General features: G+C 42.6%; 1 protein-coding gene across 2 annotated transcripts in view; it reads right to left on the reverse strand.

Moving 5' to 3' along the window:
- Nucleotides 1–11691, reverse strand: part of ublcp1 (ubiquitin-like domain containing CTD phosphatase 1) — a gene marked incomplete at both ends in the record, with an annotated part of 43089 nt that extends 31398 nt beyond the window's left edge. For both annotated transcript variants that reach the window (XM_083661509.1, XM_083661510.1), the window contains 4 exons: nucleotides 4943–5058; nucleotides 8996–9081; nucleotides 11312–11403; nucleotides 11538–11691. In XM_083661509.1, the coding sequence (XP_083517635.1) occupies nucleotides 4943–5058; nucleotides 8996–9081; nucleotides 11312–11403; nucleotides 11538–11691 (448 nt within the window). The remainder of the gene's footprint in view (nucleotides 1–4942; nucleotides 5059–8995; nucleotides 9082–11311; nucleotides 11404–11537) is intronic.
- Nucleotides 11692–14510: the final 2819 nt, after the last annotated feature.

The following is a 14510-nucleotide window of genomic DNA, read 5'->3' on the forward strand; positions in this document are numbered from 1 at the left end:
ATCTAAACACACAGAAAGTTAGACATCAGGTCACATGACTTGTGATCTAAACACACACAGAAAGTGAGACATCAGGTCACACGACTTGTGATCTAAACACACACAGAAAGTGAGACATCAGGTCACACGACTTGTGATCTAAACACACACAGAAAGTGAGACATCAGGTCACACGACTTGTGATCTAAACACACACAGAAAGTGAGACATCAGGTCACATGACTTGTGATCTAAACACACACAGAAAGTTAGACATCAGGTCACATGACTTGTGATCTAAACACACACAGAAAGTGAGACATCAGGTCACACGACTTGTGATCTAAACACACACAGAAAGTGAGACATCAGGTCACATGACTTGTGATCTAAACACACACAGAAAGTGAGACATCAGGTCACATGACTTGTGATCTAAACACACACAGAAAGTGAGACATCAGGTCACATGACTTGTGATCTAAACACACACAGAAAGTGAGACATCAGGTCACACGACTTGTGATCTAAACACACACAGAAAGTGAGACATCAGGTCACACGACTTGTGATCTAAACACACACAGAAAGTTAGACATCAGGTCACACGACTTGTGATCTAAACACACACAGGAAGTTAGACATCAGGTCACACGACTTGTGATCTAAACACACACAGGAAGTTAGACATCAGGTCACACGACTTGTGATCTAAACACACACAGAAAGTTAGACATCAGGTCACATGACTTGTGATCTAAACACACACAGAAAGTGAGACATCAGGTCACATGACTTGTGATCTAAACACACACAGAAAGTGAGACATCAGGTCACATGACTTGTGATCTGAACACACACAGAAAGTTAGACATCAGGTCACACGACTTGTGATCTAAACACACACAGAAAGTGAGACATCGGGTCACACGACTTGTGATCTAAACACACACAGAAAGTGAGACATCAGGTCACACGACTTGTGATCTAAACACACACAGAAAGTTAGACATCAGGTCACATGACTTGTGATCTAGACACACACAGGAAGTTAGACATCAGGTCACACGACTTGTGATCTAAACACACACAGAAAGTGAGACATCAGGTCACACGACTTGTGATCTAAACACACACAGAAAGTTAGACATCAGAGGCCTGTACTACAAAGCAAGATTTTTAGGTTGATCCTGATAAGTTTGGGTTTAAACCTGGTTTAGCCGTACTACAAAGCAAGTTAACTTCTTACCGACATATATTTCCATAGCAACTTATGCTTCACACTTAACCTGGTCCGCAGCAGGTTAAGTTGCAAGGATAAGATTAGACCTTAAATACACCGCCCACAAACTAGGGATGTCAATTTTCGGTTAATTTCACTTTCGATTAACCGACGCTAATAATCGATTAACCTATCGGTTAATTCATAATTTTTTAATATAAAAAAAAAAAAAAAAAAAAAAAAAATTTTTTTTTTTGTCTATTTACTCAATGAGCTCATGCCCAAACAAGGCGTGTCTATTTAGATGCTGAAATGTTAATGCTTTTTGTGTTAGAATTTCTAACACAAAAAGCATTAACAAGCATTAACAAAAAGCATCAACATTTCAACACAAATTCTTTTTGTGTTAGAATTTCTAACACAAAAAGCATTAACATTTCAGCATCTAAATAGACACGCCTTGTTTGGGCATGAGCTCATTGAGTAAATAGACCAAAAAAAAAAAAAAAAAAAAAAATTTTTTTTTTTTTTTTTTTTTTTTAATATTACCGTAACTGATAGACCGACAGCAATAACCGAACAACGACGTTAGCGACGGTTAATCGATTAACGGTTAACCGTTGACATCCCTACCACAAACCAATCGAATCAGCAGTTTGGAAAAATGGCCAACCCCTTTCTGGGCGAGTTTCCCATCGAGGAAGGAGCGCGAATTGTAATGTTGAATTAATCAAGGACTAAAGCCTTGCACTTGTTGCAGGCTACATTTTAATTAAGCCCTACTTACCACTTTGGAATATGTTTTTATATATTCATTTTTGTGCTCTCAAGTAGCCTAGATACGTTGTTTGACCCCGCCGATCGATTGCAGCTGAATAGTGAGTGGAGAAATATAACTAACCGGCATAAAAAGGTTACATAAACGTCTCCAAAGCGCACGGTGCCGTGTGCGCAACAGAGCTGAGACTGACGTTGGGTTGGAATTGAAATGGTCATGCTAGAATAGCCTACTACATCTAAGTAATTTAATATGGGATCACCTGCATACAGGCGATCCCATATTAACACATTGACTGCCAGCCTTTTTTCAATGCTGTAGGTAAGTTCTGCCAGGTTTTTTTTTGAGGATTCTAGGCTCATTTTACAAGAGCAGAGGATTCTTTTCTGTTAGGACTTCGTGAACACCAATCATCTAAGAATAACTAATAGAATGTGTGCTTTCTCTGTCTAATAGAGTTAGTTTGTAGAGTTAGTAGTTATGTAAGCATTAGCAGTTGAATACAGCATGGTTTCAGCGTCTGAAAATTTATTCAGAGATAAACGGCTTTTTGTGAAATTCGATAGAACAGTCACTTTAACCATTCATTTTTGGCATCAGTAAGACCTAAACAATAGTTTTGAACAGTAATTTCCTCCATAACAGCAGGAAACTCCCCTCTGCTCAACTCCTCCCTCCGTGGGCGTTCTTCTTGGCTGCAGCGCCGTGTCACATACACTTTCCTACCTGTGCAAATGCACTTTCTCATACTCTCGACCTCTCAAATAAATTTCTGAATAGAAATTAAATTACTCTAAATTAGAGCGAAAAAGAAACAAAAAAGAATGGGTTGAAAATCCCATTCTAAAAGCCTTTTATGGCTGTTTCCAATTTGGTGCTATTTTGCAAGGCAAAATTGCCTGCTGCACCACAAGCTTGTCGCCAGTCTCACTGCCCCGCTGCCGCTGTGCGTGTCTGCGTGGCCGCTCCCCGAGGAAGCCCGGCTGGACTCGCCCGCCTCCCGGAGCCCTGGCCGAGAGCTCCGATGAAGCCCCTGCGACTCTGGTCATATTTACGCTGCGTGCCTCAAAGTGTGCTCCATCCGCAATCCACCATGCAAGTTTGACATCCCGCACCGCCAGCAATCAGCGCGAAAACGAAAGTGTTTTCGCCCCATCCATTTTCATGATAATGGGTTCCATGCTGCTGTCTTGGCTTGCTTGGCTCTCAATAGTCTGAGCACCGTCTCCACTCAGTGGGTCGGCGGAATGGATTGCACACGCCCGGCGGCTCTAACACTATAATAGGAGATGCAAAAGCGCCAGATCAACGATCCACCGTCAAAAAAAAAAAATCGATTTTTTTTGACGTGTTAACACGTCGTTGGCAGTCAACAGCTGGATATTGAAAACGTGTTAACACGTCGTTGGCAGTCAACGTGTTAAGATGATTCATATCTAGGCTACTCCTGCATTTTGCAGCTGCAACTGTGTTGCTTTTGGCCTGTATGATGTGATTGAACTTCATATTTCCAGCATCATTATATGAAATATGGAGATATGCGCTCTGCTGACAATAGCCTATATAGGCCTATGTGACCACAAAATAGGCTATTTTTTATAAATGAAATCTATGCCCGCACGTACCGCGTCGATTCAGTTCAGAAGCATTTTTTTATTTTATTATCATTCTTTTTTTTTATTGATTAGCCTATAGGAATTATTCAATCAGTGCGACTAAACACATCATGAGATCATTATTATTCATTGAGCCTAAATGGTCTATACATACGGATTTTGGACTGAGATAGATTACACATTGCTTCCACAAAAGACTGTAGATGGAGAGCTGTAGATAGGCTACGAAACCGCTCTTCAAAGAAATTACTGGTGTGGATAAAAGTGGTCACTTTAGACAGTCATTCGGGAACAGTAATAATATCCAACGCAGATTTGTATTTGCGGTTTCATTCAATGAGGAAATAGGCGTGTCTGGCGCTGTAGGAGTTTTGGAGCAGTCCATATTGCACTGTGATTGGCAGTTGTTAAAAACCACGCCTCTTTTGCGGGCACGAGCTCCAGTGCACGGGCATTTTCATGTGCACGAGCTCACAGCTTGATTAGAAAAACCTGGTTGGAGTTAACGAGTGGCAATCGACGTTCGTAGTACAAGTTAACTACAATCGAGCTGATCAAGGGACAGATCCTGGATCTTCTTATACAACATTCGTGGTATAGGATCCAGGTCACATAACTTAAACATACAGGACGTGACAATGATCAGGGATGTGTTCAATCTGCGGAACGGTGTGCACGTTTACTCCAAACGGTTTGCAACCGTGTGCAACAGGCTTTGATGTATGTTGTCTCTTGTTTGGTGGGTGTGTCAGAGGTGTTACCCAATCAGCAGCGAGGTGTGTATAAACCCCGCCGTTTGAAAAGGCAGTGCGCACAGTGGATCCAACAGCAGGGTGTTCCCGAAGCACAGGTCGCGGATAAATCTCCGCCTAGTGGTTTCAGTCTGACCGGCTACTATTTTAGATTGAATTTGGGGAGGCGGGCTGTATTCACTGAACAAGATGATCAGCTGATGTGTTGCCTCAGTGGCACGTTTTAACATATACAAATATGGACAGCAAACAGCAAAACGTGCACCCCAAAATACATATTTTTATAATATTCATAAAACCCGAAATCGATCTTAATAAGGTTGACGTGATAAGCAATGAAACTGGGCTTCTTTTCTTTTTTTGCATGCCTATTTGTTTGGCGGAAAGTTTTTCTTGATTTGGCATGAAGTTGATTCAATGTGGAAAAAAAAGTAGCTTCGATGTAGCAAGCTACTTTTTCCATGTTGCTCGTAGCTTAGCTTGCTACATTTCTCTGGGGATAGCTTCAATGTAGTGACGCTATATTTAATCTAGAGTAACTGGTAGCTTAGCTCACTGCGTTTTCCAAGTAGCTTGCCCATCACTGGTAACTTACCAAACAGTGTGTAGTCCACATCCAGCACCAGAAGCCTCTTGCCTTCTCTAGGAGGGTTCATCTCCTCCACCTTGTAGTCTTTGACTCTGCGAGCTATTTTAGCCAGGTTCTCCTCTCTAGAGATAAAGAAGACACATTGTTTCTCACTCACACATACATATTGTAACCATCAAACCTGTGAAACAGCTACAGATACAGATATAGCACACAGATATATAGACTGTTTACATGGACATTAGTATCCTGTTATGAGGCTTTCCTTGTTTTGATCAGGTGCTTACATGGAACACAGTGAAATCTGGTTATTCATATCCCCGTATACATGATAAGTACCAGTATACTGATGACTGCATGCTATTAGTAGGGGTGGGAATCACCAGATGCCCACGATACGATACTGAAACGATACTTGAGTCACGATACGATAGTATTGCGATACTGCGATATTTTCGATATTGCGATATATCGATATTGCGATATATTGAATATTGCGATATCTCGATATATTGTATAGTACGATATAATCTACTAGTCCATTGGCTCTTTTGCCTCTTAAAACTGTATTGTGCTGCATTATGTCATTACATAATGTCACTAAAATGAATGAATTTCTATTTTTCTACTCATTATACTGTTTGTAGCCTGTCCCCTTAAGATGGGGGGGTGTGTCCATTATCCCCGACACAGCTGGGACTTGATTGTTTGCTCCCTATTTTAACCTGCCTATGTCTGCACTCTTCATACCTGATGAAGACCTGAAGGGGTCGAAACGTTGTATGAGCTTTAATTAAACTTGTGGTCGCTGGAGCGTCAACAGTGTGCGGACTTCCTCTTCTTTCTACTGTATGGTGTGTATTTTTGAGTCCAGCACCTGTAAATTTTTACGGAGATGTGCGTGCTTCCCTTTTTGTTCTTTGTTTCAACTACAAACATAAACGTCAACTTGAACCTGTTTCCACTACCACACAGCCTATAATAGTATAGCCTGTTTTTTTTCCCAAATAAAAAATAATCGATCTCTGGACATATGAATCGATATCAAAGGATTAAAATAAAAATCGGAGAATCGATTTTTTTAACCCAGCCCTACTGTACAGACTTCAATAGTTCAGCATTTCCATAGTTTCTCCCATCTAAACTAGTAATTATTTCATCACCGAAGGACAAAACTCCATTTCTTCGTCATTCCCCGCTGCCTATTGTATTTTTCTGTTGCATTCACTTGGCTACTTCAAAAACCCGATCATAATCAGGATACTCATGTGTCCATGTGTAACCTCCTCTTGCCCCCTATAGGCTCTGACCAGCAGAGTCACATACACAGCAGTATCTAGAATGTGCTGGATGTTATACTGGGCTAAGTATATCATTTCAATAACAGGATCCTGAGTTTCTAGCGGTTGGTGTTGAGCTGGCTAGATCTCCTATTTATCAGTAAGAGTCAGTTCAGGCTTGAATAAATGAATAATAGTGCGGTGCCTCCACTGTGGAATTACTAGACTCATGCACTATGAGCTAAATGTGTATTCCCCAGAAATAACAGTAAGTATAATATGTAAGTGTAAACCTTCGAATAATAAATCGTTCAGGACAACAAGATAAAAAGGAATAACAAATATTATTTTTTTTTAAATTGTGTTGGGTTGGTTTTTCTTTTGTTCGTTTTAGATTTCTTCAAAGTATTTTCTTTTATCACAATATTTATTTTACGTTTCAGCAAACAATGTTTTTTATACCCTTTAGATAAACAAATTCACAATTACCAGAATCTCAAAATAAACAAAACATTCAAGTTTACCCAGTAATAAAATAAAAGCTACAAAATGTACTTTGTGTTAATTTATCTTAAAGTGCCAAAAATACCCAAAGAAAATATTGTATGGTAGATCACTCACAGTTTCACTCTCAATAGAGTAATAGCGCCCTCTATAGGAAACTACAGTAAACACAAAAACAAAACCTGAGTTATGTGTGCATGTGTATCAGTGTCTATGTGATGTGTTTATGTGCTAGCATGTGTTAGAGCGAATGTGTGTGTGTGTGTACAACAACCACAGGCTTCAGTTAACTTTGACAGTAGTCAGCACAGTAAACCCAAACTGAATAGCTTCTCAAAAAGACAAGTAAAGGTTCCCCCTCATAACCCAGTGTTCACTAAACCAAGCTTGGATTTGCTAAACGGTGGGGCCCATACGTTGGTGCACATAGGAATCCTGGTTAGAAACCACGCTACTTTTTCAGTTCCAGTGTTTGAGAAAACGATAGTATCCAGTTACTCACGCGACCATGACACAGTGTGGAAAGATCCAGGGAAATCCACGAGCAGACAGATGAGGCAGCAGAAAGAACGAGAGCAAAGCAACCGGTCCGTGTTGCGACGCGTATCCAAGCAGCTGAGTCCGTCCTCAAAGGAAATGTTCATTAGCAGCAAGCTAACGATCCAGCCACGTTAATCCTCTTCTCCTTCGTCTGTGAAAGCGATTGCCCGGCGTTGTTTAACACATTCACTGCCAGCCGTTTTTTTTTTACTGTAGGTAGGTTCTGCCAGAGGGTTTTTTTGATGATTCTGGCTTATCTTTCAAGACCCGAGGATTCTTTTCTGCTAAGATTTTGTGAACACACAATATCTCAAAAGAACTAATAGAATGTGTGCTTTCTCTGTCTAAAAGAGTTAGTTTGTAGAGTTAGTAGTTATGTAAGCATTAGCAGTTGAATACAGCATGGTTTCAGCGTCTGAAAAATTATTCAGAGATAAACGGCTTTTTGTGAAATTCGATAGAACAGTCACTTTAACCATTCATTTTTGGCATCAGTAAGACGTCAGACATCTAAACAATAGTTTTGAACAGTAATTTCCTCCATAACAGCAGGAAACCCCCCTCTGCTTCCAACTCCTCCCTCCGTGGGCGTTCTCCTCCGCCCTCCTTGGCTCTGCAGCGGGTCTGTGACAAACGAGTTGCTGCTGCCTGGCAGTCTGGATGGGGCTCGCTGGATGGGTTTCGCTCGTTTCTTGGCGGTCCGGTTGAGAGCTCTGATGAAGCTCTTGCGATTCTGGGCTTATTTATGGTGCGTGTTTCAAAGTGTGCATCCAGTCTATTCTTGGAACCCCCCACCGTTGCCACCGCTGTGCGTCAGCGCGAAAGTGAAAGCGTTTTCGCCATCCATTTTACAGTATGAGAACGGCTTCCTCGCGCTTTTCCCTCCAGTTTTGGCTCGCCTCTTTCTACTGTGGAGAGACATGTCGCCACTCAGTGGGTCGGTAAAATAGATTATACACATTCAATACCTCCAATTCTGGTATAGGAGACGTAAAAGGGTTAGATCAACGTCCCACCGTCAAAAAAAAAAAATCGATTTTTTTTTTACGTAAAAACACGTCATTGGCAGTGAACCGTTGGATTTTGTTTGACGTAAAAACACGTCATTGGCAGTGAACGTGTTAAGCTGTCTGTCCCTCACGCGGGTTCAAGCAGAAACGTCCGTCTTGATAGTAAGTTACGAGACTTGCAAGTTTATCACTTTTAGTAAGAAAACAACAAAACGGCTTGCCTTGCTTCACTTCACTTCAAACTGTAGAAAAGAGTTTCGGATTGCGACACGCACACGAGTCTCGACTGCAAAGTAATATTTGTGCCAATACTTTTGACGTATTTCAGTCAACAAATATCTAAACGTTAAACTTTGATTTATACTGCACGCAGCTCAGTTCTCCAAGGTCTTTCACATGTGTCTCTCTCTGAACAGACTGGTATGCTTTTTCCGGATTCCTCCTAGCCCCACCCCAGAGTCATTTCTCATTGGCTTAGAGCACAGCAGCGCGATCCCCGATTGGCTTAGCAACATGTCACTCAACAATAAGAACTTGGCGCAAACAGGAAAACAAAGCATCATGGTACATGTAGTTTCTCATTTAAATTCACCCATACTGAAATAAAAACACTCAATCACATTTCCCATTTGAAAACACACTGTTATCACGTTTCTCATATAGCTATATTTCTGAGGTCTCTACACATGTAAAAGCAGTCATAGACACACCCACAAAGATCTAACCTGTTTTCCACTTCAATGACCTCCTCCTCAATGTCAAAATCGTTCACCACGTCATCGTTCTCCGGGGGAGGTGCTAAAACATCTTCCTTCACAAAACAAAACACATGCACAGTTACAGGCATACCTCTCGGCCATATAGAACCATTCAATAAGTAGATAAGATATTAGCGGTTGTTAGGGCACTAACTAAATATGATCCAAAGGATAACTCGGTCTGACAATGAACCAGACAGCTAGTCCGCCAGTCAGTTGAGCCACTTCTAAACATGAAGTCTGGACCACGTCCGGCCAGAGCCGTGTAGATAGAAGAGTCCCGACATCTCCATTCACTCCAATGGACCAGTTCTTTACTCTCAAGAGTTCCAGGAAGTAAGGTCCTGGATTAAGCAGCACTGTCGAGTTGCAGCAAAATAGACAGTTTGTGTTGTACTCTGAAAGGGTTTTTCCCCCCTTGAATCAAATTGTACATTATCAGCTTTATTTTAGCATGCAAACGTAGCGCGAGACCCATTCCTGGCTGTTCATTGGCTAATGAGTCTCGCATTTTGGTCCTCCGCTGACGCCACTCTGATCTCGAGCGCGTGAGATCCCTAGTCCAAATGCACAGGATCTACCCTTTTGTCTCACCATTGTGTGATAGATGTCAGGTGTCAGAGGGCACACTGTCCCATGATGTCATCAGTGGTTTATGACATGACTGATGATGTCAGTGGTTTATGACATCATTGATGTCACAGTGGGATTTATGACATCACTGATGATGCCATGTATGACATCACAGTGGCACATGGGACAGAGAGACAGAAACAGACAAAGCCCCAGCTCCCATTTATATACTGATGATGATGATGATGATGATGATAGCTAGTCTGCCAGCAAGCCTCTCAAATAACCAGTCAGTAAGAATACCAGTCTGTCCGGTTACCATCCACCAGGCTCCCCTCTCCGCAGGGTTTCCGTTATCCGGTAATTGCCGGACTTTTACCGTTATAATTAATCAAAGTTTGACAAATTAAAATGTTACATGCCATGCACGGATTCTGGTCTCAACCTTGTTCGGTGAGTGAATGCTAGTAGCCTATTTTAACATGAGTTTGATTAGCAGGTATCTGTGATCTGCGCCCAGCTGTGCTAACAATGCACAAATCCTCTTGAAATACAGGCATAAAGTTAATGTTATATATACCAGTATGAGATCACAATCAGTCGGTTTCTGGAGTGCAATAACGTTAATGTCAAAATGCCTGTTATAGCAGCAATAATATTAGTGTAATAAAAAAAAAACATACTAATAGTGGGTCGTGAAATTGAACGTTAGCGACGTTACTGTATAGCAGTAACATCTACGTTAACGTTAATTCTGGAAACACGCTGAAATGTGACAATAACGTTAATATTTTGATAATAGTCACACACCATGGTCAAGTCAAGCATTAACGTTAGTTTGCATTGCCCATAAGGTTAACGCTAGCTACTAACTAACGTGCTAGCTAAGACCTTTATTGTCCAACCTCCACCTTTTGATCAAACGTATGAAGCTAAATTATAAAATTTCTATTTTACGGTTTGTCCTCTGTGTCTGTCTGTAAGCTGTGAAAAGGATAACACTATTTATGTTAGCATTGTTCACACAGCTGGGCGCAGAGGCACAGACCACCAATATGTGCTAATCACATTAAACCCATGTTAAAATAGGCTACTAGCATTCACTCACCCCAAAAAGTTGAGACCAGAATTCTTCCATGGTCTGTTAGTACAATCAATTGCAGAGCAAGAAGCCATATTCATCCGATATTGCATTAAATTATCAAAAATACCCGGGAGGTTGAGTCAAATTAGACTTAACTGACTGAGCAGAATGGCTAGCTACTACCAGCGCCAGCGGCTAGCAGGCAGCAGCCGCCTGTCACTCAAAAAGGCCACACCCTTACTTATGCATAACTTTAAACCTTAATTTAATGTAAATGGGTGAGTTATATAAAAAAAACTACCCACCTACAGGTGTTATGAAAAGGCGAAATTAGATATATAGACCAAAACCGTGTTTTGCCCCATACTGGAAAGATGTTTAATCCTGTTACAAAGTCGGGCCTTTTAACATGGGGTGAATGCCTACTGCACCCAGCCCCAAGTGGCCATTCGAGGAACTACAGCTTTCAAGATTACTTCAGCGTCTTCACAGGAAAACCCTAGTTTCCCCACTGGTTCACACCTGCCCAAACAAATGGCACCAAGGGAGAAAACGAACCCGAGTCTGATTTAACCCTAAATCCGTGTCCCAATCAGACAGCTTGTGAGTCAGTCAATTAATCTTACCAGGCTCTCCTCTCTGGTGCCCATCATCATGATCTTGGTGTTGGGCTTCAGCTTCAGAGAACCCAGCTTCACCTCATCCTCTGCTGGCTTACCTGGAGGGAGAACCGGACCAGATGGGGATGGGAAGAGAGAGGGATTCATTGCATTTACAAACCCACGTAACCATTTTAAATGCACGAACACAAAAGTTGAAGATGGTGAAATATGTTCTCTAATGGCCTCTAACCTTTGACCTTGAGTCCCAGTAGTTTTTGTCTCTCGGGCAGCACCCCGGTCAAGGTCTTAATGGACTGTTTGAGGTCCATCACTGTGTCCTCCTCAGACAGAGAGCTGATGGAGTACTCCTGACCGCCCCACTTGATGATCACTGACACGGACATACGTAGCTGCAGCACGTTCTCACACATACACACTGTGGGCTGGAATTAGCCTGGCAAGTAAGCACACACACACACACACACACACACACGCACACACAAGTCACACACTCACTGCCAAATAGTTCCAGTTGGACAAACACATAAACCTGGAAAAGAGAGGGATATAGACAGGGGTTAGTGGGCAGGAGCGCAGTTCCGGTGTCATGCCGAGTTTTGCACCCCTGCCGAGAATGGCAACCCCCACCATATTTTGGGACTGTTTTAACTTAAAGGGATGCAAATCTCGGTACAAACCGCCGACATTTGCACCCCCCTCCATAAAGCCAGGAGAGATCCCCAGGTCTCGAGGTCATCTGTACCCGGATTTTAAGCACCAACGTCAGCTTCCATGAGCCAGAAGAGAGCCCCCAAGCATGGAAGTCACCTCCACGCGGATCTAATGCATCAAAGTCGGTCTCCATGAGCCAGGACAGACCCCCCTGGCTTGGAGATCACGTCTACCCAGATTATTATATCATTTTTAAACAGTTAAGTTTACGTATAAATCATTACAAAATATGCTCCCGGAAGGTGGGGATGCAATTATCGGCAGGGGTGCAAAACTCGGCACGACACCAGCACCTTCAAGTAGCCAAAAAAATAAGATATAACTAACGCTAGAACGGAACAGGTACTGTGCACTGTTGGCTTTTAGTATACAAATTAATATATTTTCAAGCTAAAACCACAATAAATGACAAAAAAAAACAGGAAATATCAGTGCATCTAGTTACATAAAACACTAATTCGATGAAAATATGATTTCATTATTATTGTTATGCAGCATGTGTTGACTTTGGCTGGCTGCCTGGCTGATTCACCAGACAAAGACAACGTTAATCAAAGCAGACACGCGTCCCTGTCTGATGTTGATATTTTTAGCATGAGATGGCTAACATTGACATGCAGCAATTGTACAACAGTCGGTGTAGCACAGCCAGCTAGCTAACGTTAGCTCACTACGCTGCACGGCGTGGGTTTGTCTTTACCTTTGTATAGAGAGATAATGAGTAATGTTTGGCACACACACTGTTTGAAACCTCTGAAAAGTTGAATGAATGAAGAAGTTCTCGCTTTCAGTTTCAGTCGAGTCCGCCGGTGACGTCACCAATGCTCGGATTTTCCTTTTCTCTGTGCCAAACTCGGAGGAGCCTCTCAGCAGCCCCGACCTCAACAAATCCAAGATGGCTGCTTCCTCGCGCATCAACCGGCATCAACAGTAGTTATTAAAGAGACAGTCGGCATGTGGGGGAACGCCCACAAAAATGTTAAACGGCTTCCGCGCGAGTGGGGTAAAACCGCCGATATATCTATATTCTAATATCTATATATATTAGAATATATCTAAATTCTAACTTTGCTGAATGGATAGAACGGGGGAATTTACCCCACCCTGACCCTGCCCCCAGCAAGGCTGAGCCAGCTAACCCAGCGTCTATTGTGGGCGTTCCTAGAGCCTGTATGGGCGTTCCTAGAGCCTGTATGGGCGTTCCCAGACATGCGGACTGTCTCGATTGGTGGATCTTATCTAGTCCATGGCAGAGCTGTGTAGATAGAAGAGTCGCGACATCTCACACTCCAAGGAGTTCAGAGTTCCAGGAGGAAGTAAGGTCCTGGATTAAGCAGCACTGTCGAGTTGCAGCAAAATAGACAGTTTGTGTTGTACTCTGAAAGGGTTTCCCCCCCCTTGAATCAAATTGTACATTATCAGCTTTATTTTAGCATGCAAAAGTAGCGCGAGACCCATTCCTGGCTGTTCACTAGTCCATGGGGTGGATCATTGGGGGTGGATACAGGATGGACACTGTAAATGCACTATGAGAAGACGTCAAAGTCCAGTAGGTGGCGGTAATGCACCATTTAAGGAGGCCGACCGCCATTAAACACGAAAGAGGAAGAAGACGAAGAGATGAGCGGAGCTGAGGGGGTTCCATCGATGGGACCGTTATCCCGGGCCAACTAACGGGCTATCCCGAGTTAAAATGGTTCATATCCGAGCCGACAGGCATCCTGAAACTGTTCCACACGGCGTCAACATCCTCCTCCAAATGTAGGTTTTGTTTGTTTGTTTTCAGTTGCCTTGCCTGCACGCAGACAGCCTGCGCCTGGCTAGCTAGGCTAACTGTTAGCTAAAGCAGTCTACGGACGGACTTTAGAGGAACAAGTTTACGTTTATCATCAACCACTGTGTGTTATCTTGTATAGTGTAGATATGTAGCGTGTGTGATTGTAGAGTCAATATGTAGTTTTATGTGTTATTTACTTCCGTTGTGTGTATAGCTTGTCTGTTGACACTGGCTAGCCTAGCCCCTTTCAGGACTGTTGTCAACAGTCCTCACAGGGGCAGGGTAGGTAGCTGCTCGTTAGCCAATAGCAAAGCTAGCTAAAAGTATGCTAGCTGGAATTGCTGGCTGCTGCTCGATGCACTTCATCATCTCGACACAGCACGAACTTGGCTATATTTGTGTGTCACTTGTATAAACTTGCAGCATAGGACAATCGACTTTGCTCTTGTGTTTGTTTGTTTGTTGTGTCCCGTACTTAGAACGCAGTGTGCAAGCAAGCCCAGAAGCTAAGGTGGAGTGTTGCAGTCTTGCGGTCGCATAGTTGTTTCTGTCACAGACGGTGGGGTTACTATAGTTCATGGCGTGCTACAATCCATGCAGCACTCATTCTAACGTTAGTGTCGGTGTCTCACTTAGCGCCCATGGTACCAATCCACAATCCAGCCGACTAAATCTAACCATATAGGATATTATTGTAGTGGATGACATCACATT

This window comes from Poromitra crassiceps (genome assembly GCF_964638095.1).
Source record: "Poromitra crassiceps genome assembly, chromosome: 26".
NCBI lineage: Eukaryota > Metazoa > Chordata > Actinopteri > Beryciformes > Melamphaidae > Poromitra > Poromitra crassiceps.